The sequence below is a fragment of the Condylura cristata genome, unplaced genomic scaffold (assembly GCF_000260355.1).
Source record: "Condylura cristata isolate star-nosed mole 26May11 unplaced genomic scaffold, ConCri1.0 scaffold00008, whole genome shotgun sequence".
In the NCBI taxonomy this organism is placed as follows: domain Eukaryota; kingdom Metazoa; phylum Chordata; class Mammalia; order Eulipotyphla; family Talpidae; genus Condylura; species Condylura cristata.
Genome location: NW_004567109.1, coordinates 30,425,210 through 30,447,409, shown reverse-complemented (window position 1 = coordinate 30,447,409; position 22,200 = coordinate 30,425,210). Strand labels below are relative to the sequence as shown.

At 52.5% G+C, this 22,200-nt stretch overlaps 1 protein-coding gene across 1 annotated transcript in view; it reads right to left on the bottom strand.

The window, feature by feature from the left end:
* Nucleotides 1-1,666: 1,666 nt before the first annotated feature.
* The window catches only part of MROH7 (maestro heat-like repeat family member 7), a 36,631-nt gene continuing 16,097 nt past the window's right edge, over nt 1,667-22,200 (bottom strand). The window contains exons 11-22 of the mRNA XM_004679037.1: nt 21,707-21,861; nt 19,540-19,678; nt 15,932-16,122; nt 12,740-12,877; nt 10,741-10,855; nt 9,102-9,242; nt 8,072-8,251; nt 7,354-7,509; nt 6,966-7,088; nt 4,676-4,778; nt 2,446-2,508; nt 1,667-1,911 (exon numbers count right to left, since the gene is read on the bottom strand). Of these exons, the coding sequence (XP_004679094.1) occupies nt 1,667-1,911; nt 2,446-2,508; nt 4,676-4,778; nt 6,966-7,088; nt 7,354-7,509; nt 8,072-8,251; nt 9,102-9,242; nt 10,741-10,855; nt 12,740-12,877; nt 15,932-16,122; nt 19,540-19,678; nt 21,707-21,861 (1,749 nt within the window). The remainder of the gene's footprint in view (nt 1,912-2,445; nt 2,509-4,675; nt 4,779-6,965; nt 7,089-7,353; nt 7,510-8,071; nt 8,252-9,101; nt 9,243-10,740; nt 10,856-12,739; nt 12,878-15,931; nt 16,123-19,539; nt 19,679-21,706; nt 21,862-22,200) is intronic.

Genomic DNA, 22,200 nt, shown 5'->3' with positions numbered 1-22,200 from the left:
CCCGCCACGCCCTCCCCGCCACCTGCCGCCTCAGCTGTGCAGCACCTGTTAAGACCCGGGAGTACTTTGGGGGTGCTGGATAAACCCAGGGCCTGACAGTTCCCCTCAACCACTTCATTCACGCATGTATGGAGTTAATCAATACATTTCCTAAACTCCTACGTTTCAGGTTTGTTCTAGTCGCTGGGTATACAGTGGTGGGCAAAGCGGACAAAATGCCTGCCCTCTTGTCCTTGATAAGCTAGCAGAGGGAAACGTGGACGCTTAAGGTGTGAGATTTCGTCGGGAAGTACCGAGAGCTACTGGTGAAATTTTAAGCTGGGTGAGCCATCATTCAGTCAGAGGAGGACTGTCATGGCTCACACATTCTCCATGGAGAGGGTGGTCAGGATGGAGGCCTGATGGGGAATACCGGAGTGGGTGGGGTGGGGTGAGGTGGGGTAGGGCAGAAGGGGAAAGGGGGGTGAGCAGAAGCAGACGACTCTCCAGTCTGTTTCTGTCTCGCAGTTCACAGGCAAGCTGAGCCCCCACCTGTGTGGCCAGACCCCTGGACATCTCCACCAGCAAGGCACCCAAGCCCCTCAGTCTCACCACCTCCAAGTTCAACCCCCACCCCTCCTCAGACCTGCTCCTGGAGCCAAGGGGCCACTCAGTGGAGGGACACCACCCTCTCTCTTCCCACTCTGGTTGATTTGCTGTTGGTCTTACGTTCCATGTGCCCTGCTTTATCCATACGTTTCCAACATGTGATCATTGTAAAGCATTCAGAGTGGTGGCAGAGAGCTTTTGTCTGAGAAGGCGTCCCTGACACCCCAATTCCAGCTGACCTATGTACTTCCTCTGGACTCGCGTCCCCTTTGCCCTTCACTGCTGATATGCAAGGCTGTTGGTATCTATATATGTCTCTGAGACTTCCATTTGACCACAAACCTTTACAACCTCAGCGCTTTTAACAACTTGGAGTGGGTACTCTCTGCCACGGAGGCTGTCCTGTGCCTGGTGGGGTGCTGAGCAGCATCTCTGACCTCTGCCCACTAGATGCCAATAGCACCCTCCTCCCCAAGTTATAACAACTAGACATTGCCAGATACTATATGGGGGTCAATTCGCCCCAGTTGAGAACCATTGCATCAGCCGATGAACTTCCCAGGGCCTGGGTCATGTCCATGTCTATCTCTGGCACCAAGAACCAGCCTGGTCCATCTTGGCTCACTAAATGTTACTCAAATGGGTGGCAGCCAATCACGGGGCAAAGACCCAAGGATGGAACAATCAAGGTTCTGGGATACTCATGATGACATGGGGGTGAGTTGCTTCCCTTTCTTTGCTCTTTCATCCCCCAAATGTTACACAAATCCTCATCTTGTTTCATTGTTCTACGCTCCCGATAAGGGAGGGGAGCTGAGACGCCCAACAGATGTGCTGGTGACCCTGAAGCCTTCACCTCTCTGAGCCTGAGCTTCCCGACTTATAAATGTGTACAAAACAGCCCGTGTAAGTCCATAAATATTGACTGAGTCAACGTGAAGGCCATGATCAGCTCATGGGTTCGTCACACAAAGCGATGGTGCTCCAGATCACAACACACTCGGGGGAATGGTAAACCACGTGGCACTTGGAGTGAGTACGGCTGGGGTTGTGACTACCCCTGAAGAGGGCTGAGACATCACTGCTTCAAGGACATCTTCCAGGAGCTCAGTGCCTGCATGATCCAGGAGCGCCGCTGGTGGGAAGTGGGCAAGTTCTCACAGCTGGGGTTCCAGCGGTGTGTGTTGGCGGGGTCACACACCCACAAGTCCCCGTGTGGCATTGGCCAGGAGTTCCGCCAGTAGCTGGCCAGGATGTGGTCCTGTGCCAGGGATGCATAGATGCACACAGACGCCTCTGGGTCATGTCTCAAGTTCTCCAGAGCTGGGTCAGGGGGAGGGAACAAGCTGGTTGTTAAGACGAAGCCCCACTTGGGCCCCACACCTCGTCCTTCCCTCTCACGTCCATACCTTGGCTTGGGCACTCTGCTTGGCATTCTCTTATCTCACTTTCCTCCCAGCGCTTCAACTTGCCATACCTTTAATAGCCTCCTCCTCCAGGAAGCCCTCTTACACTGCCCCAATCTACCTTTATGTTCATATCATTTTCCCTTGTTACAAAATTAATCTGTCCCCACAAGAGTCTGAACTGCTTGCTCTGTACTAAGTGGCTTTGGATTGGTTTTCTGGGTTCAGATGACAGGACTACCTGGGCTGGGTCTGTATGTTCTGTCTCTTGGTGACCCCATCCAGGTGAGCACAGTACTCACCTGGAGGAAGACTGGCACAGCTGAAATGAGTTGAGGGCTGTGGCCTTGGGGCACAAGCCCTTCCCTTTCTATGACCCACTGCTCATTCTCTCACTGTGCCACTCCCCCCAACCCTCCCCAAAATCTCAGCAGGGACAGCCAAGACTTACTGGCTTTAACTTCATCCAGACGATCTTCTGTCATTATGTTCTCCATGCAGGGAACCAGGGACCCTTGAGCATAATCCAAGAGGTGAGTGCATCCACATCTGGACTCCAAACCCCTCCCTAGGCGTGGACTCCCTCAAGGGATCTCTCCCTACCCTCTTCCAGTCCCCAAATGAGGACACTAAAGGACCCTGGGAGGGACGGCAGTCCCTCAGGGGCAGTGGTGGTGCCAGTACAGGAGTCGGGTCTAGACTGCAGCTGACTCTCCCTGACAATGTGGCCCTTGGGTGTCCCTTCTCCAGGCTGACCCTCAGTGCCCTCATCTGAGTTGCCACGGCTGCCCAATTCTCCAGGGAGTTTGAGCAGCACTGATGTGAAGGACACCTAGCCCCTCGGCACAGTGCTGAGTCCTCCCTACTCCCGGGCTGGGTGCCCGGCTCCCAGAGTACCTGCAGGTCCTTGGGTAGCGGGCCCTCCTCCCAGCAGACCTGTCCCTTACTTCTTTGCCTGTTTGTCTGTGAACAGCCATGTGTCGCTGTATCAGTGATGTGCCTGTGTTGATGACGGGCCGCCCAGGTGATGACACCCCTGCCTACAGCCTGGGTGTTTTGTAGGCTCTGCCATGTGGGCCTCTGACTGCCGCGTGACGATGAAATCGGGTCACATCCCAATGGTTAAGCCTGTATTCTGCTTAACATAATCACTCCCCCAGGAAACCCTACCTGCCCCTGCCCTGGGCTCGGTAGGTGCCTCCAGAGGTTCCCAGAGTAGCTGCGAGTAGCTATATATACTGTGTTGTATTTTACTTGTGACTTATGAGCATCTCCCACCAGACCAAGGGATTCTTAATTTCAGATCCACCAGAGACCAGAAGAGGAGGGGCATTCTCTAAGGACCTTTCAGTCACATGCTCCACTGTGTGCATCTGTCCGGTTTTCCTGGAAAAATGTTCGTAACTTTTTTTGGGGTGTCACAAAGCTGATGATCCCAAAAAAAGTTAGGAACCACCGGGGACACTGTCTGCAGGCAGATGTGGGTGCCACTCAGTTTTCTTTTCCCAGAACAGGCCCTGCTGGGTGCTGAGAAGACTCCCTGGGTGTTAAACACCAACATATTTAGAAGTGACTCATCATAGCAAGATTTAGAGAACTGAGAGTGTAGAAAAATGATGTCAGTCTGCACGACAACCATCTCTAAGCAGGCCCTCACATTCCCAGGGGTGCTCCCAGGTCTGGGTACTGCTCCATGTTAGTAGCCCCCACTCACCGCCCACTGCCGCCATCAGCATCACCTCCTGAGGGCTTCTCTGCTCCTCTGGACTAAGCATAGGGGCATGACACAGGGGCACACATGAACCAGGAAAGGGGTGCATGGGCGCAAACAGGTGAATGCCTTGGGGAAAGGTCCTAAAGGAAGCATCGCCTCACAGAGCAGATGCCGGGATGGTCACCCTCTCCATGCGGTTTGCAGCTTGGTCCTGGGCCTTTGTGAAGTGTATGTGGCTATTGTGGGGCGCGTAGGAGTGGGGAAGAGTAGGTGAGAGGAGGCATACTCAGCAAACCATCCGAATGATCCTGGGGTGGGTGGGATGCTGGGTGCGGGAAATCTGTGTTCCTCCCCCCACCCAGAAGTGCAGAGGATTAGATTGTGGGAAATAGAAGAATGATAGTGACTAGCAAACAGTGAACACCTTGACAGTCCAGGTATCACACTTCAAACACTGTCCTCATCCAGCCTGTGAACTAGGAGTTGATCCCCATCTTACAGATGAGAAGACTGAGGCTCAGTGGGAGTCAATGACTTGGCTGGGGTCACAGAGAGAGGGGAAACCTGAGCTAAGATTCTACTCCACTCTCTCCACTGAGCTACCTGGCCCCTCCTGCCCCCGCCAACAGCAGGCCCGTGCTGGGCTTGGGCCCACCTCTACCCCAGGGGAAGCGGCAGTTCTATGTGTACAGTTGCCAAGGCTGTGACCCGCACCAGGGCCCTGGGCTGAGTGCAGCGTGTGGCTCAGGTTGAGCCGGGCTCACTTCCCAAGCCATGATCTCAGAGGAGGGAAGAGCTTTCTAACTTGCATTGTGCTGTCTGCAGGCCAAGCCTTGTGTCCACAGGGAGGCACCTGCACAGGCACCCAAAAGGGAGGAAAGCTGGCAGCTTGATTCCCAGGGGAGGAAACAAACAGCAGAGCAGGCAGAGCCATGGCGGCAGGACCCTCTCTGTCAGGGCCGGTTACCTATGAAAATGACTGAGGCCTTCCGGAGGGAGGCCCGGGACTTCCTGGCATACTCCAGGCTCTGGCTGAGGAAGGTGAAGGCGCTGTCTCGGTAGGTGTTCACCTGCAACAGAGAGCGATCCCGATGCTGGGCCTTTGGAAAGACTAACTACCCTACTAACCCTCGCAAAGCTCGGAGTGGTAACCTGGGCAGGCAGCCCGGCCCTGGGCACTGCCCCCCGCGCAGCCAGCCCCCATCTTAGCGTCTGCCTGAGCTTCCCAGAGTATCCTCGCAGTTGGTTTGCCCTCCTGCCTTGGGCCTCTCCTCTTCCAATCTGCCCCACTGCTGCAACTGGAAGGAAAGTCCAAAACTCCAAGCCCCACAGAGATGAAAATGGACTTGGCGGGCAGAGTCATGATTGCTGAGGAGGCAAAAGATGCCAGATACAGAGCAGTACTTCTTCTGGGAAGAAGCCAGAGAGTTGTTAGAATTTTAAAAGCTCTGAAGAGCAGACAAGAGTAGGGCTTACTTATGATTAGGAAATAGAAGCCACATTCATTCCTGATGGAACAATGACAAAACAGTGTTTCGGGAAAGCTCATCAGACAGTGGTATTCAGGAAGGGGTTGATCAGGTATAAACTAGGGAGCAAGTATCCTGTTAAGAGACTGTGAGGAAATGAAGAGAAATCCCATCTGGTCACTCTCCCACTGACAACTCCTGAAGATCAGAAGTCAACTGGTTTGGGGTGCAAAACATTCATCAGACTGAACTCCCACTACTGCCTCCAGCTGCCGCAGGTGTTGATGCCAGGGGAGCTCTAATAGACCCTCTGCATGTCAACTTGTGTCTAGAGTCTCTGTCCCGAGGAACTGGCCCTGACTACAGGGAAGGCAAAGCTACCTATAGATTCTGTGGGAGAAAATGGCTGTGCCCTGCAGCCGTGTGTGTGTGTGAGTGTGAGTGTGTGTGTTCCTCCTACTGTAGGATGGTCTCAGGTATTCCCTAGGATGTTCTATGATTAAATAAGTTTGGGAAACCATGCATGCATAGAAGAACTATGAAACATTCCCTTAGCACAGAACATCTCTGAGCCACTAATGTGTGGCTGGCATTGCAACTCTCCAGGAGAAAGAGACAGCATCTCCCAAATTTAATTGTCTTAGAACCTTTTTTCTCCCCGTGGGACATATCTTGGGGGTCTGGTGTCAAAAAGAATACACCCTAAGAGTTAAAAGTCACTGTTGCAGAAACAGGAGCCGCTGATGCCCTGCAAGCAGGGAAACGCCATCAATCATTGCTTAACAATGTCCCAGGGAATGATGCTGTCCCATGCAGCCAGGTGTGTTGAAAGCTACACCATCTACTTTGTATGATTACATCCCAGGATGCTCACACAAAGATGGAGTCACCTAAGGATGTATTTCTCAGAACACAGCGCCATCGTGAAGTGACGCGTGAATGTAGAGACAGATTCATGTTTTAACCAGACAACTCTGGAGCCTGGGTGGGGGTGGGTTGGAGAGGATAAGATGGAAGGAAGCTTAGAGACCCCTTGGATGGCTGATGGCTGGACCTGGCTGATCTGAACGAAGGGTAGTGACAGTGGTGATGGGGAGGGCAAAACAGACTCGGAGATACGTAGGAGACTTAGGAGTGATCAGATGGGAGTGGTTAAGGCTGATGAAAGAGGCTAGGATGGTTGTAGGATTCAGCTGTGAGAATCTACAAGGACAGAGCAGAAGTGAAATGAGGCCATAAGTTCAGAAGAGACATGTTGAGTGTGAAGAGCCTGGGCCCTGTGACGTGGGGGCCACTGGAAGTGGGCAGGGGAAGTCCGACCTGGAGATGACCATTCAGAACCAACAACTTGCAGGTGCTGATGGAGTGTCAGTGTCAGTCCGGAGGCTTGTATAAAAAGAAGGATGCATAGGGCCCTCCCTGGTGGCTCAACAAGTTAAAGCACAGCACTCTGAAGCTATCACAGCCTCTGCAGCATGAGTTCGATCCCTGGCCAGGGGGGTGACCAAGCGTTCTGGCATGGCAGACCTCTCCTGTCTTGCCCGCTGCTCCCCTCAGCAGTGTGTATTTTCAGTACATCTGCCTGTTCTGCTCCCCCCTCTGTCTCTGGTGAATCTTCTCACCCACCACCACCCCCATACCTTGACCTGTACCCAGTTCTGTGTGTATAAATAAATATTTTTTTAAAAAAAGGAAGCACAAAAAAAAAAAAAAAAAAGGAAACACAAAGCAGAATAATCCTCCTCCGATATGCTCACAAGGAACTGCCACAGTCTGGGGAGCACTCACCAGGTACTTGCAAATTTTGGCTACTGTCTGTTGCTTGTTGTCCCAGGGCTTCCGGCTATATGCTCTTTTTGGCAGTTCCCAAGCCATATAGCAAGAACAGCGGAACAGGGTCTTCACACATTTCTGGGGGCCAACAGGAAGAGAATGTGGGACTCCAGCACAGCTGGTACATGTTCAGAAAAAAAGATCGTGAAACTAGATTTTTGAAAATCAATTCCTGGTTGAAATACACAAGTGACAGTGGCTGTTTTGAAGAGAAATAGTGACGTGGGTGCCTTTGGAAACGGACTCGGCTGCCCCTTAGTAAGTCATCAGCGGCACTGAGGGATTCCAGCTTGGTTTCTGTAAGGGGGAGAACGCCCACAGGGCCAGGGCTGAGTGCACTCACCTGGCCCACCTTGGCATTGCCCTCTTGCATGGTCAACAGCAGGGGCACCAGGGTGCTGATGAGCTGCTCCTCCACGACCGGGGTGCGGGCTGGCCGCAGCTTCTGGACCACCTTGCCATACAGGTTGACAGAGGAGCACCGCACGTCTTCCCGGGGCTGGGGCAGACCTGGGGGCTCAGGTACACTCCCTCCTCCAGGAAGCTGCCTGGCCTCTGTTTCCCAGCTGGGGACACCACAGCCTGCCTCCCACCCATCCCCAGAGTGCTCCAGGTACAAGAAGCACGGAGAATGGCAGAGGCCAGCTTGGAGGCTGGGGGGGTGATCTGTGCTGGAGCACCCCTCACCTGTGCCTAGGTTCAGCGCTCTACCCTTTCTTCCCAGCCAGGGCCCAGCTAACCTAAAAGGTGCCCCTACACCAAGCAGAAAACTGCCCCCTTTGTCAGGACCAGTTAAAAAATATATGCACCCTCTTGGAGAGCCAATCACATTGAAATGCCCCGCCTGGAGACGTGACTGCTAATGCAGAGCCCCTCTGTGAGAACCCGTTACAAAAGCACACACACCAGCTGCAACAAGTGGCCCCTTGTCCTGGGCTGACAGGCCCTGCCTAGGTCGGAGCGGGACTTGGGAGTTACTGCAGTCCCCCAAGTGGGTCATAAGACTGCTCCCTACACACCAGCCCAAGCCCACCCACCATGACCCCCGTGAGACGCCTTACGTCACTGAAGTGCGGCAGCAGGACCTGCAGCATCTCCACATAAACCAGGTTGTCCATCAGCTTCCGGTCCTGCCCCTTGAAGATGGTCTTGAGGTTCTGGATGGCCTCCACCACCAGCAGCCCATCTACGCTCTTCAGGCCCTTCACCATGGAGGGCAGGAGGGCCTGGACTTTGGCCGACTGTGGGGCGGGAGCATTGGGATGCGGGTTCCTACCTGGGCTAACCAGCCTCTGACTCACTGAGATGAACGGGGCCCCAGCTCCAGGCCCTTATGTGTACCATCTCACCAAACAGGCCCACTCAAGCCCTTCCGCTTCCTAAAGCCCTCTGTGGCCTCAATGACCCTGGATACTCGAGGCCCTTTGTTGTCTGCTCCTTCCCCTGGCACTAGCTGGAGGAAACCCTGCAATGCTAGTTAGGTTTTTGAGCCTGCTGTCCTGTCCCTCCCTCCTGCTGTGCCATGAGCCATGGCTGGCGCCTGGATAGGAGGGGGAGTTTATAATGCTAATAGCACCAACAGCCTGGTCCTCACTGCCTCTGGCAGCCCCTCTATAGCGTCATAGTGAAAATTCTGGGTTAGAAACTATTTCAAAAATAACAAAGTAGGGCCCTCCCTGGTGGCGCAGCAGGTTAAAGCACAGCTCTGAGAAGCTTAAGCCACTTCCACATGAGTTCGATTCCCGCCTGCCCCGGAGATGATCCACACGGTGCGGCAGACCTCTCCTGACCCGCCCGCTGCTCCCCTCAGCAGTGTGCCTCGCTGATCTGCCTGTTCTGCTCCCCACTCTGTCTTGGTGAATCCTCCCACCACCTCTGACCTGTACCCCAGTTCTGTATGCATAAATAAATAAAAATCTTAAAAAAAAATAAAGTATCTAGAGAGATGATTCTTTAGGTTTATCCATTTCCACACGGGGCTGAAATGGGGTCTCATTCCAGATACCAGCATCTGAATCAGTGATGGCTCAATTCCATCCTCCCTGCAAGCAGGGCCTGGCCAGACCAGGCCATCCTCCAGCCTCCACTCACCTTCTCAGTCCGGCTGGCCAGGATGACCAGGCCTCGGATGGACAGCACCTTCATGATGGGGTCCCGGTGGTTCAGGCCCTCGGCCATCCGCCCCAGAGAGTACTCCTCTGGGATCCGCCGCACCTGCTCCATCTGAAGGAGCTAAAGGGGTAGCCGTAATCACTCCCAGCCCAGGGCCCAGTCTCCACACACGCTGCTAGTGCAGACTGATGGCCAGGGACTGGGGGGGGGGAGGGTAGGGAGGGCGAGGGGGTTCTGAACCCTGGTGTCTGGTCAGCAAAATCCGGTGTGTGCCACAAACGAAGTGGCCATTTTCCAGTAGGCACAATAAAAAATTTAAAAGAATAGGTGAGATTCATTTTAATAATATATTTGATTGAACTCAATAAGTAAGGTTATTTAAGGTTAATAAATAAGGTCCAAAAGGTTATTTCAGGATGTAGTAATCAGTAAGAAAATTATTGATATATTTGACGGGTTTTCTTTTTTAATGTTGAACCTTGGCTGCTGTGAAGTTTAGAACACATTTCAGTTCAGTCATTTCACTACATTTTGAGCGCTTACGAGGCACCATTGGGCAGCGCAAAGTTGTTTCTTGACAGCCACAGGCTTCCCCGGCCCCACCCAGCCCTCTGAGCTGTGGACTCACGGCCCTGATGCCTGAGCCCTGAGCTCTGGGGCCTGTTTTCTCTGTCCCACTTCCTTTGCCCATTCTCCTCCATGAGCTCCCCCATTCTCGGCAGTTTTTTTTTTTTAAGATTTATTTATTTATGCATACAGGACTGGAGTTCAAGCCAGAGGTGCGGGGGATTCACCAGAGACAGAGTCTGGAGCAAAACAGGCAGGTCCACGAAGTACACTGCTGAGGGGAGCAGCGGGCCGTCAGGAGAGGTCTGCCGCGCCATGTGGTCACCTCCGAGGCAGGGATCAAACTTGCACTGAAGTGGCTGCAGCCAGCTTGCAGTGCTGTGTCCTTACCTGTTGTACTACCAGGGAGGGCCCCACTGTTGGGATTTTAACTACTCCAGAGGCAAATAACTCCCAAGTTCTGCATCTCCAGTCTCAGTCTTTGTCCAGAGATTCTGACTTGGAAAGCCACAAACTGTCCTCTGGACACGTTGCCCGAGGTCATCAGCTCGTCCTGGCAAAGCTGCTTATTCTCCAGCTCAGAGCCTCAGAGCCCCCACCCCTCCATACACACCTTTTGCCTTTCACCAGCAGACTCTACTTACCTCTACTTACCAGCTTCTAACCAAGCTGCCTGGTGCCCATGGTGCACCCAGGCTGATGCTCCTGCCCCTCACTGCAAGCCTCCTGTTCTTTGACCACCCTCATCATAGTGAATGCCACACCATGGCACCCCAGGTATACACAAGCAAAGGCACTCAAGGAGCCCAGGGAGCTCTGGGAAGCGTGAAACAGGGTGCAGGAGTGGGGAGAAGGGGAAAGAAGGGAGGCAGTGTGGAGGTGGGAAGGGGACCTACGCAAGGTCTTCATATTTAAGAGAAATCACACTTGGGAAGACTGCGGACTTTTAAATACTGTTTTCCTAGGAGAAACCATCAGTCATGTGACCTTCCCCAGGCCCGGGGCAGGTTGGGGGGCAGTCCCGGTCCTGTGTGTGGTGCCCACTAGGTACCTCCACGAAAAAGGCAGTGGCGGTGATCTTGTGCTTCTCGTCCCCTCGCTCCAGAAGTGGGATGAGCAGGTAGAGGAGGCGGCACAGCTCCTGGCAGGAGTACTGCACCATGGCCCTGGGGGTGGGGAGGAAGGGCAGCCCCCTCAGGCGCTCCAGCCCTGGGGGCCGCTGTGTGCACATCTGACCGTGACACTAGGAACTTTGGGCTGGGCGGAGCCACCTGGCTCCTGCAGCCCCAAGATTTCCCACTTGCATCATATCTCAGAGGTCACCTCGTTTAACTGCTTTGTTTTACAGATGGGGGAACTGAGGCTGGGGCAGCTATCCTGCCAGAGAGCAGAGCTAACAGGTAAGGGAGACCGGACATGTGCAGGAGGGACTGACTGACACCAGCAGCTGTATGGTTTCACTTCCGTGCCCTTTCCCTCGGCCTCACCATTGTCCTGCCAGCTAGCTTACTGTTACTTTCCTTGTTTCACAGAGGAGGAAACAGGCTCCAAGCATCAACTGCCCAAGGTCAAAGAGCTGGGCCATGGCGGTCAGAGTCCCAAATCAGGGCTGCATTCCAGTGGCCTCCTTCATTCTACTAAGCCAGCGACCCGACCCTCAAAGTGTGTTGGGACCAGCAGCAGTAGCATCCCTGGAAACTGTCTGAAATTTGTGTTCTCAAGCCCCCACCCCAGATCAACTGAATGAGAAACCGAGGCTGGGAGCAGCAGTCAATGTTTCTGTGAGCTGGGTACATGACTGGGAGGTACACTCGAAGCAGGACCATGGCACAACTCTAGTGAGTCAAGGAAAGAGCAGCAGCTGAACAGAGTGAGGAATAACACAGCTTAGGTCAAACTGTGGCCTCACCACTAGCTGTGTGTCAAGACACTTTACCTCTCTGCCATGGGTAACACTGGACGAATAACAACACTATTTCACACATCATGGTGCGAACGAAACGAAATGATCCATGTACATATAGCCCTTTGCATAGTGCCTAGAGCATGACAAGGGCTTAATCAACATGGCTGGGTCCTGAGATCCCCCAGGAGAGCATCATTCTGGGCCCTTAGGGTGCAGGGCTAACAAACAGGCTGTTCTTGCAGGTGTCACGTTCCTGGAATTCGAGGTCTGCGGCTGACTCCATGGAAGGCTATGTGCAGAGAGGAGAGTCCGGGTCTGGGCCTGCAGGTCATTTCCGAGCTTTGCCTTTTCCTAGCTGTGTGATCTATGATACATAACTGGCCTTCTCTGGACTCCCCTCCTCTGTAAAAAGTGTGTTAATAATCCCTGCCATACTAGACACCATAATGATGGTAAAAGCTACGCTGGGCTGAGCTCTTTTATGTAGGTGGCTCTTCAAAGAACTTTCTGCAATGCTTAGCCTAAACCTTGGAGATGGGTCCTGCGTTATTCCCATGCTATTGATAGGAGACTGAGACACAGAAGGGTACCCAGCTGCAGGTTGTTGGGGAAGTGAGGAGTGGGGTTCATGACTGCAGGCAGACTGGCTCCAAAGCCACACTAATGCCTCCTAGTTCCTGCCTCCTCAGCGACCACCATTTCTGCAGTTAGCTTGGGAACTGCACTCATAATACCGTGAGCTCCGGTGCCTCGTAACAACCCGTGCCCTGCAATGCCAGGCGCTGCTGGAGCCACAGTGTGGTTCTGCAGCACGGGCACCCTCTTTCACATTTGTATTTCTTTAATAGAGAGAGATGATTTTTTAACATCATTCTTCACTTTGTGCATTTTCCATCTCAGTTGTAATCCCCATGGAGTTCCCCCCACCAATTCACCTGTGTGCCATCACCATAGTCCCGTGCGCTCTTCCCATTGGTTTCTACCCACTGAGGTGGATGACCCTCTCCTGGGTGTAGAGAGGGCGTGGGCGGGGCCAGGGGCTTGCCCAGAAAGAGATCTGGGCAAATGAATGTAGGCCCTCCAAGTCCCTCCTAAGATGAGGGGAGATGAGGCTCCCGCCTGGGGTGGGGGGAGGGCTGCTCACCTCGCCAGCAGGGACACTCCACGGTGGTGGTTCTCCGCCTGCTCCAGGAGCTCCCAGCCGCCCTGGTCCTCCAGGAAGGTGGCCTCGTAGGCGCAGCCCATCTTCAGCAGCAGGGTTTTCACCACTTTGACCACCCAGCTGCCAAGACAAGAGGGCTGAGACCTCAAGCCACCCTGTCCGTGGAGAACAGCACCTCCCACGGCACCAGCCTCACCAGCTGTGACCCCCAAGTGGCCAAGAAACGCCCCTCTGTCCCCACGCATTGTCAGACAACGTCGCTGTATCTACAGAGTGGCTTTTCAAAATAATGATTAGCGTTGAGAACAAGAGAGTAAACAGAAGCAAGATTCCCCTCCCTTTTCTCCAAGCCTGGCTTCTGGAGGGAGCCTTCTGAGCCAGCTCGGGCTGGCTCCAATGCACCACTAACTGGCCAGAGGGCAGGAGCCCCACAGGACAGTCCTCTCTGCTCACTCAGACACGGTCTCCTGTCCAGACCCAAGTGTTTCATTGCCTTGGGACACGGATAGAGGGATTCCTAGACCCCAAAATCCATTTAAAAAGGGATCCCTAAACCCCAAAATTGGCACAGCAGTAGTCCTGAGAACTTTGACGATCTACGAATTGACTAGGTTGGGACCCTAATGACCTCTGCACTTTTTGAGCTCTTGGGTGATCTTGGGAAGCTCGCCTGGTTCACCTAGGGTCATCTCACCTGGAGATTCTTCATTAGGTCAGCAAAAACTCTTTCCTAATAGTCACAGTGATAGGTTGCAGGTGGACCCATCTTTGGGAGTGGAGGAGGGCGCCCTTCAGCCCACTATACCCAGGAACCTCTGCATGGCCTTCCTGGCCCCTTCAATGTGGCATTGCCGGACTCTGTGGGGCGATGGTGAGGGTGGGCACTCAGGCTCTTCCGGCAACCTGTGTGCACCTCAGCAGGTGAGTCCCCCATGTCAGGAAGTCTTTCCTTTCATTGCTTTCCAGTCAAGAACTCTTGTACTTCATGTCCCTCTCCCCCTCCCACAGACCCTATCCACTGTCCGCCTTTTTTTTTAAGTCAAAGGTGACACCTTCAGGGTGGCTCCTACAAGTGTGAGTTTAATGGAAATTGATGCCACAGCCACGGCCTGACATACTGCCCTGATATGCTCCTGTTTGGTTCTTACACCCAACAGTGGGTCGGCACTTACCCTATTTCATAGCAAGGAAACCGAGCTCCCACGGGGTCACATTATGCACCGGAAGTACAAAGCACTAACTGACAGAGCCAGGATGCGAACCCAAGCTGTTCTGACTTCAAGTCAAGTCACGGCTGCACGTTCTCTACCCCTTGAAGGACACCTTCCAGAGCATACTGCATAGCAGAAGCCAAGAAGGAAAAGACTAATAAACTAATAAACCGACTACATAAAAATTTTAAACTTCGGCCCTCCCCGGTGGTGCAACGGGTTAGGACACAGCACTACAAGCTAGCCACAGCTGCTTCAGTGCAAGTTTGATCCTCGTCCCAGGAGGTGACCCACATGGCACAGCAGACCTCTTCTGTCTCGTCTGCTGCTTCCCTCAGCAGTGTACTTGATAGATCTGCCTGTTCTGCTCCCCACTGTCTGTGGTGAAGCCTCTCACCACCCCTGTAGCTCTGGCTTGTAACCCAGTTCTGTATGAATAAATAAATAAATCTTTTAAGAAATTTAAATTTCTGGATGATAAAAGACCACGAAACAGTTTGCAGTTTCAGTAGCACTGGAATAAAATGACAAAGTTAATTCTTAGTATGTAAAGAATTCTTACAATTAAAACAAAAATTTCCCAATAGTCCTGTCTAACTGAGCAAACAAAATATTTAGATTTCAATCTCACTCATAGTTAAGAGAAATACAAACTAAAATTAGAGCAAAATACCATTTTCTAAAAAAAATTCAGATAGTTAAAGATGAAAATGGTTTATGCCACATTGTGCCAGGGAAGGCATGGGAAAAGAGAAGCTCTCATCCACCCCTGGAGGAGTTCCCTTTGTGGGAGGCAGTTTGGCAAATTCAATGCTTTAGAAGTTCCCTCTCCTCACTCACTGATGAAGAACTTTTTCCACCACACATTTCTGCTCCACTTATATTTAAATGCAGAAAACATTGATGCACCCATTCTATTTTTGGGACTTCACCTTATACCTATAATCACATGTGAACACGTAGACATAAAAGCAAGCAAACTCAGCAGCCTTGTTCATAATTGCAAACATCTGGAGAGAACCCCAATTAGGAGAACCCTAGTGAAATAAATTATGGTACCTAAGGATTCTCTACATGGGTATATTATGTGGCTGTTAAAAAGAATGAAGCAGCACTATATGTAATGGTCTCCAAGACCATTGTATCATAGTGTATGATACAGGCAAAACTGTCCAACTCTGTAAACCCACTACCATTGGTGTAAAGTGGAGATTGTAAGCACATTTGCTTATCTCTGCACAGACCACCTCTGGAAGGATGTGAAGAACCCAATTATTTGGGGGAGAGTAAGTAAGGTAAGGGGAGGGAAGGAGACTCACTTTTAATGTTTTTTTTTTTAACCTATGTGATGTGAATACACTAGCTATTCTAAATAATAATTAAAAATTAAATGATTAGGGCCCTTCCTGGAGGTGCAATAGGTTAGGACGCAGCACTGCAAGCTGACTGTAGCCGCTTCAGTGCAAGTTCGATCCCCAGCCCCGGAGGTGACCCACATGGCGCGGCAGTCCCCTCCTGACCCGCCCGCTGCTCCCCTCAGCAGTGTACTTCCTCGATCTGCCTGTTCTTTTCCCCGCTCTGTCTCTGGTGCATCCTCTCACCGCCCCTGCACCTCTGGCTTGTACCCCAGCTCTGTATAAATAAATAAATAAACAAATCTTTTAAAAAATTAAATGGTTGAGTCTTAGATACAAACTAATACAAACTGTATTTCTAGGGGACAAAGAAGACAATTGGAGAGAGCCTTTTGGGAGAGGGAAGGTTCTTTTCCGCGTCCAGCACCCACATTTGGACACATAGCAGGTCTAACCGTTGTTGAACAAATAACTGGCACCCATAAAAGTGTGCTTCTGTTTTCTCATCTCAGCCCCCAAGCTAATTTCTCTTGATCAGTTGTCCTAAAGACTTTCAGAAGGACTCTTGCTGGGTGACCCTCCCCGGAGCCACGGACGGAGGGGCATACCGGACAGGCACGAACACGGCGGACTCTGGGTCCTTCTTGGTGTCCTTGTGGGAGACCACGCGGCCGGGCAAGTTGAGGCCAATGTGGTAGTGGACCTGGATGAGTAGTGCCAGGAGCAGCTGGGGGTAGATGCGCCTCACCCGGCCCACGCAGCTGTTGACAGACAGGAGCTCACATAGGCCACTGGCCGCCTGGGGACAGAGGGGAGGCTGGTGGGTGTCCAGGCCATCGCCCCAGCACACCTGGCAGGGACCTGGGCTGCTTTCAGGAGGTTGGGCCTGATCTTTGCTCTTCTTGGACCAGGCCTGGAAAGCGTATAGTGCCCTCTGCCCCACCTTACTCACCAGCCCTGCTCTTCTGCCTGGTGAGCCCTGGCCCCAAACAATACAGTATTGTGCCGCTCTGGCTTTGACACAACCCTGGAAGTCATGGTAGAGGGATCCCTTCCCAAGTCTTGGGAGATAAGCAGTCATGATTTTATTGTGAAGGACAGCACAGAGAGGCAAGCAACTTGCCCAAGGTCATCCTGTGCCTTTGGCATGCAGTTAGGACCTGAACCAGGTTTTCAGAGATGACTGTTGTCTGCCCTGCTTCTTCCTGTTCATAAGACAATCACAGTCTTGAGGGTCACCAGTTGCCTCTTCACTTTGAGCCATTAAACAAGGCTGTCCTCACTGTTACCCCACATGGCCACCAGCCCAGAGAAATGGCCACCAACCCAGAGAAACCGCCCCCAGCCTCAGCAGGTGCCAGGGACCCATACTGCTGGGTCCTAGACTGTATCACTCCAAACCCACCCACCCTATACCCCTGCCCCTTCCAAACCATCCCTTTGATGTTCTGGGAACTTGAAGACAGACTTCACTTTGTGGGTGTCTGGCCCATGGTGTTCTCTGGGACCCTCCAACTTCTCCACCTGCCAGTCCAGCTCTGTTCCTGGCCCAGGCCATTCCTCACATCAGCTACCTCACCAAGGCCCCTCTAACTAGCAGGAGGACAACATGGGGGCTTAGGGGCACGAGGTGGTAATGGGATTGGGCGTGGGTCACAAGACCAGATGGCTCATTGTAGCCCCACAACTCCTGGCCTCTCTTTGGAACCCAGATTCATCTTCCATCAAGTGTGGTTACTGATTCTTTTCCAGGCAGCTCCAGGCAATTGAATGGGAGAAGAGGCAGGAGTGTTTTATAAAGAAATGGTCAAATCTTTGTCACCAAGACCCCATGCAGTTGACCCGAGACAAGCATTTAATTGTGGGCTGAGGGCCCTCTGGGAGCCTAGGGGTTAAGTCTCAGGCTGTCACTGCTACAGCCTACATTCTGCATTCAATCCCCAGCCAGGGAGCTGACCCACATGGCACAGCAGACCTCTCCTTTCACCCACACTCCCCTCAGCAGTGTATTTCAGTAGATCTGTCTGTTTTGTTCCCCTCTTTCTCTGGTGAATCCTCTCACCCTCTGCATCTCTGGTCTATACTCCAGTTCTTATATACAATAAATAAATAAAAACTGTGAAGTAAAGGAAGCCAAGCCATGGCATGTTCCTGGGGAAAGAGTGATACAATGTGGCTGGAGAACAGTAAACGGCCATTATTTGTATTTTGTAGTTTAAACTACAAATGTTCGCGAACACTCTCTCGCTTGTTCTACACAGATCTATTTTACAGATCAAAGTACCAAGGCTACAGAGGGGATATGATTGGCCAAGGTGAATAGTGGGGTGGGGACAGAGCTAAGAGCCTCTTGGACACAAAGTCTGCATTTTTTCAGTAGCCCAAAGCTATGCTTGTGTCCGAGAACACAGGCTGCCATGTAGTCTCTAGTGACATGCCACAAGGCCCTGCTGTTGACTCAACATTGCTCAAATGGCTTAGCAAAACCATAACATACAAATTAGTCTAGACCGTGGACATGCTTAGACTGTGTGCTGAACGAGAAGCACAAATGAGTGAAGAGAACACACTCACACAGGCTGGCTGAAGGACGAGCAGATGGTTGCTCAAGACAGGGGAGGAAGAGGTGCTGCTGTGGTACTCATGGAACTCCATGCTCAGGCACAGGCAGAGAGATCTGGTCTAGGGTGTGGGGTGGAAGACCTGGGTCTGACAGTCCCTCGACAGCTGTGCAATGTCAGATGAGACATGGCCTTTCTATTCCTTAACTCCCAGATCTTTGCTTCCCTCATCAGAATGTCTCGCTCTCTGCTTAATATCTATGAGTATGTCTGGTACACAGAAGGTGCTCGATAAGTAATTGCTGAATAAATTATCAGTCCAGCAAAAATATGTAAAGTGTCTGCAAGGTACCAGGTATATGTTAGACACTGGAAATATCAAGGTGAACAAAACAGAGTCAGGCACTGAATTCATGCATCTCACAGATTGATCAAATGACTGTCAAATCACAATAGGGATACACTCTTCTCAGATAAAGCATGTAATGTGAAGTTGAATACAAACTGATTTGATCTGGGCAGGAAGATCAAGGAGGGGTCCATGAGGAGGTGCTTGAGAACAAAAAGATAAGTAGATGTGATTTGGCATGAAATAGCCTAGAGGAGGAAACAGCACATGCAAATGCCCTGTGGTGAAAACAGTATGGCATCTTGACAAAGACCAGAGAGGCTGGAGCTGAGCAAGCAAGAAGGCCATGAAGCACAGTGAGCCTGATGAGAGAAGCAGAGCCCCGCAGCACAGAAAGGAGTACTGTGTCCCTCTGGAGGGCAACGGTAAGTGAGGGGTTTGAGGAGAGCAGGTGTGCTATTTTCTTTCTTTTTTAAGATTTATTTATGCACACAGAACTGGGGTACAGGCCAGAGGTGTGGGGGGTGAGAAGATTCACCAGAGACAGAGTGGGGAGCAGAACAGGCAGACTGATGAAGTACACTGCTGAGGGGAGCAGCAGGTGGGTCAGGAGAGGTCTGCCACACCATGTGGTCACCTCCAGGCCGGGCTCTAACATGCACTGAAGTGTCTGTGGCTGGCTTGCAGTGCTGCGTCCTAACCCGTTGTGTCAAAAGGGAGGGCCCAGATGTGCTATTTTCAAAGATTTTTTGGCTGTAGTACAGGTTGGAAGGGCAGGAGCAGAAGCAGGGAGGTGAACAGGGATATTATCCAGTTGACTTGGACCAGGCAGGCAGTAATAGCGAGAGAGAAAAAATCCTTCTCTCCAGCCCAGACAGAGCTGGCCGCCTTTCCCAGGGCTGAGCTCTGAGTTTGGCAGCAAAAAGCACTTCAATATTTTTGTGTTACCTAATGCATGACTCAGTTACCTCTTTTAACCTTCACAACTGCCATACAAGACAGACAGTGTCATTTCCATTTATAGATACAGAGGCTCAGAGAGGTGAAGTGACTTGCCCTGATCACAAAATAGCAACACAGCAAAGCCAGTTCTGACTGAGGTCTGAGTCCCGGGTCTTTCTGTTTCACCATCCCTGGCTGTCACCCCAAGCAGCGATCCTGTTACATCCAGGGAGCCACAAACAAGAGCCCAAACCCAAGGCCACATTACTAGCTCCTGATGGGGGGAAGAGTGGGGCAGGGCCCTAGAAGCTGGATGCCCTGAGCTCAGATGCCGGGGCTGAGGGCAGGAGGGGGTGGTGCTCACTGCGAGGGGCACAATGGAAGCCCGGCCCTTCTTGGTGACAGGTTTCTCCTTCAGGCTGGTCAGCAGCAGATCCAGGAGGTCTCGGATGTCACAGCTGGGCTTGCGCAGTATCAGCTGCCTCCACATCTCTGCTCCATTGCTGGGAAGCCAGTCGTGGTGGGTGGTTAATAGAGACGGGGGGGGGGGGGGGGGTCCATCACACCACCCACGATTTGGGGAGGGAAAAGGATATCCATGGGCAGGTGAGCAAGAAATGGCCCAGACACATTCCCCGGAGGCAGGGAGCTGACAATTGCCGAAAGTCCTATTTCCCAAGTACCACGCCAGGTGCTTTATATACAGCTTGCTACTTCAGAAGTGGCTGCGCAGCTGTCATATGCCAGACACAAGCCAAATCCCTGGAACACGGGTTTGGACCTTAAAGATTACTGACTTCTGATAAAGACCCTCTGGGTAGGTGGTCAGTCCCATTCTACAGACGTGGAGGTGAGCGGTGTGATCCCCAGTTCAGGACACGCAGTTTATGAGCTGCAGGATCAAGTGACCAGATCTGAAGTCTCCATAGCCCACTGTGCTCTTGCCTCTCTGCCAAGGAGCCCTGTATGATCTTGCACTTGGCACAAGGGATCAAAGAGCACCCACTGCTGTCCCTTGGAAGGCAGGAAAGCACCCGCACCAGCAGGCAGCAGCCTCCGATAGTGGGAAACATAAGTGCCAGCCGGGCAGTGTGCTAAAGAGTTAATGAAACCCTTTTCCCCTTCTGCGAGAGCATCTGAACCTTCCATTAACTTTCTAGCTCTGTTCCCCTGGAAACCTGATAAAGATAGTATGTCAACTATGTTGCTAGGCAACATTGCTTATGGTAAAAATGACCAGATTGGTAAATTGCATCTGGACTGTGAGGAACTATACATTAACTATAAAAACTGATGGTGACGCTGTAGCGTCGAGCTTCTCGGGCTGCAGTGACTCGTGACTGGGCTTGTGTCTGTGGGAACCTTGAAAGCAAAGTCTGAAGACTCCTAGGAGTTACGAGTTCCTGGAAGGCCTGGGCCAGTTAAGCAGAGCAACTCCTGCACCACCCTGGGGCTTTCGGTCCCTCCCACCTGAGTTTTTGCCTGGAGGCCCAAGGGGACCTTGGACCCAGAGTCCGGACTAGGGTGAGGAAAGTGAGGTATCCAGGGCACAAAACTTAAGGGGACCCTCACTCTAAAGCTCATGGACGTGCAGGCAGGGCTACTGGGAACAAGGGCTTCCCTAAATTGTGTCCCAGTTCTATCTGGCCTGCAGCTGGGCTGCTGCAAAGATTCCTGCAGATAGGAGCCCTATGAACAGCGCAGCCAGAATGGGCCAGATTCTCCCAGGTGGGAGGACAGCTGTACCCCCTGGGCTCACCACCCCCACTGCTCCCCATGTCTGTGAGCGGCACCCACTGTCCTGAGCAGCACAGCTCTTCCTTACGTTCACTCTCAAGCACCCATCTTAAGACGTGGATTGCACCTTGCTGCCTTGTCTTATTCTTCCAAGGGTTGGGACTATTTCCTGGGCAAGGAGTGGAGCAGTCAGACTGGCCTGCCCCGGCCATGGACTGTGCTCCCCGTGCCCACGAGGCCTCTCCCCGAGGACTGGGAGCTCAGAGCCCTGAGCAGGTGCAGCCCAGCAGGCAAGCATTCAGCTGGCTGAAGCTGTCACAAGTACTCATCCGGGATGGAAATGCAGGCCTTATTTTCTCCTTTTGCCCATGGGGGAAGCTCAGAGAAGGCAGGGGGCAATCTAAGATCACACAGCAAGTGGAGGCAGAGTCAGGAACCACACTCGGGCCCCTTTCTGTGGCATCATTAAAGAGCTTGTCATTAAAGACTCGCAGGGGGTCACCTCTGTGTTTAGATCTTGTTATGTTGCTTGTTCACTAGGTACCTAGAGCAAGAAAATTTTGCTGAGCCTCAGTTTCCTCATCTGTAGAATGGGCTTGTGTTATGAGCCTATGCATGAATGCTCAGCGTTGATAAGTTGCAGGGCTCATGGAGTGCCTAATAATTGCACCACAGGTCACAGAAGAGGGACCGTCAGAGAGGACAAAGGACTCCTCTGGGGAGGAGGGGTCCCCAGCCTGGGATAGGAGCTGCTTCCACAAGCTGGAGCGGCTGGAACCCCCCTCACGTGGTACCTGTCCAGAGGGAGGGGGCACATGAGCAGGGCCACGACGACCTCAGTCATAAAGGAGCTGGCCAGGAGAGAGACGGGCAGCAGGGCCACCTCACGGGCCCGCGGCTCCTGGATGTAGTTCAGCTGCATGTGGATGCTCTGCATGATTTCGGGGATCTGGGCGCGGGGCGGCAGTCATGGTAAGGCACGGGTACGAGGCAGCCACCAACAGAGGACAGGAAGAGGAAGGAGGGGGTGACAGGACAGGGGCAGGAAGAGGCACAAGAGAGAAATAGGGTGAGAGAAGCAGGCAGAGCCCCTGCCCCTTCTCTGGGCCGGGGGGGTGGGGGTCAGCCAGTTTGTCTTTTCTTCCCACTGTCCCCACGCCCATGGTTGAAGTGTTCTCAGGGGCTAGTACGTGAAACCTTTCTCACCTGCCAAGTTGGGAGCACTTGGTGTGCTCCCACCACCCCCACATGCCCTGGTGCCAGGGACCCCAACAGCCCTCATTTCACC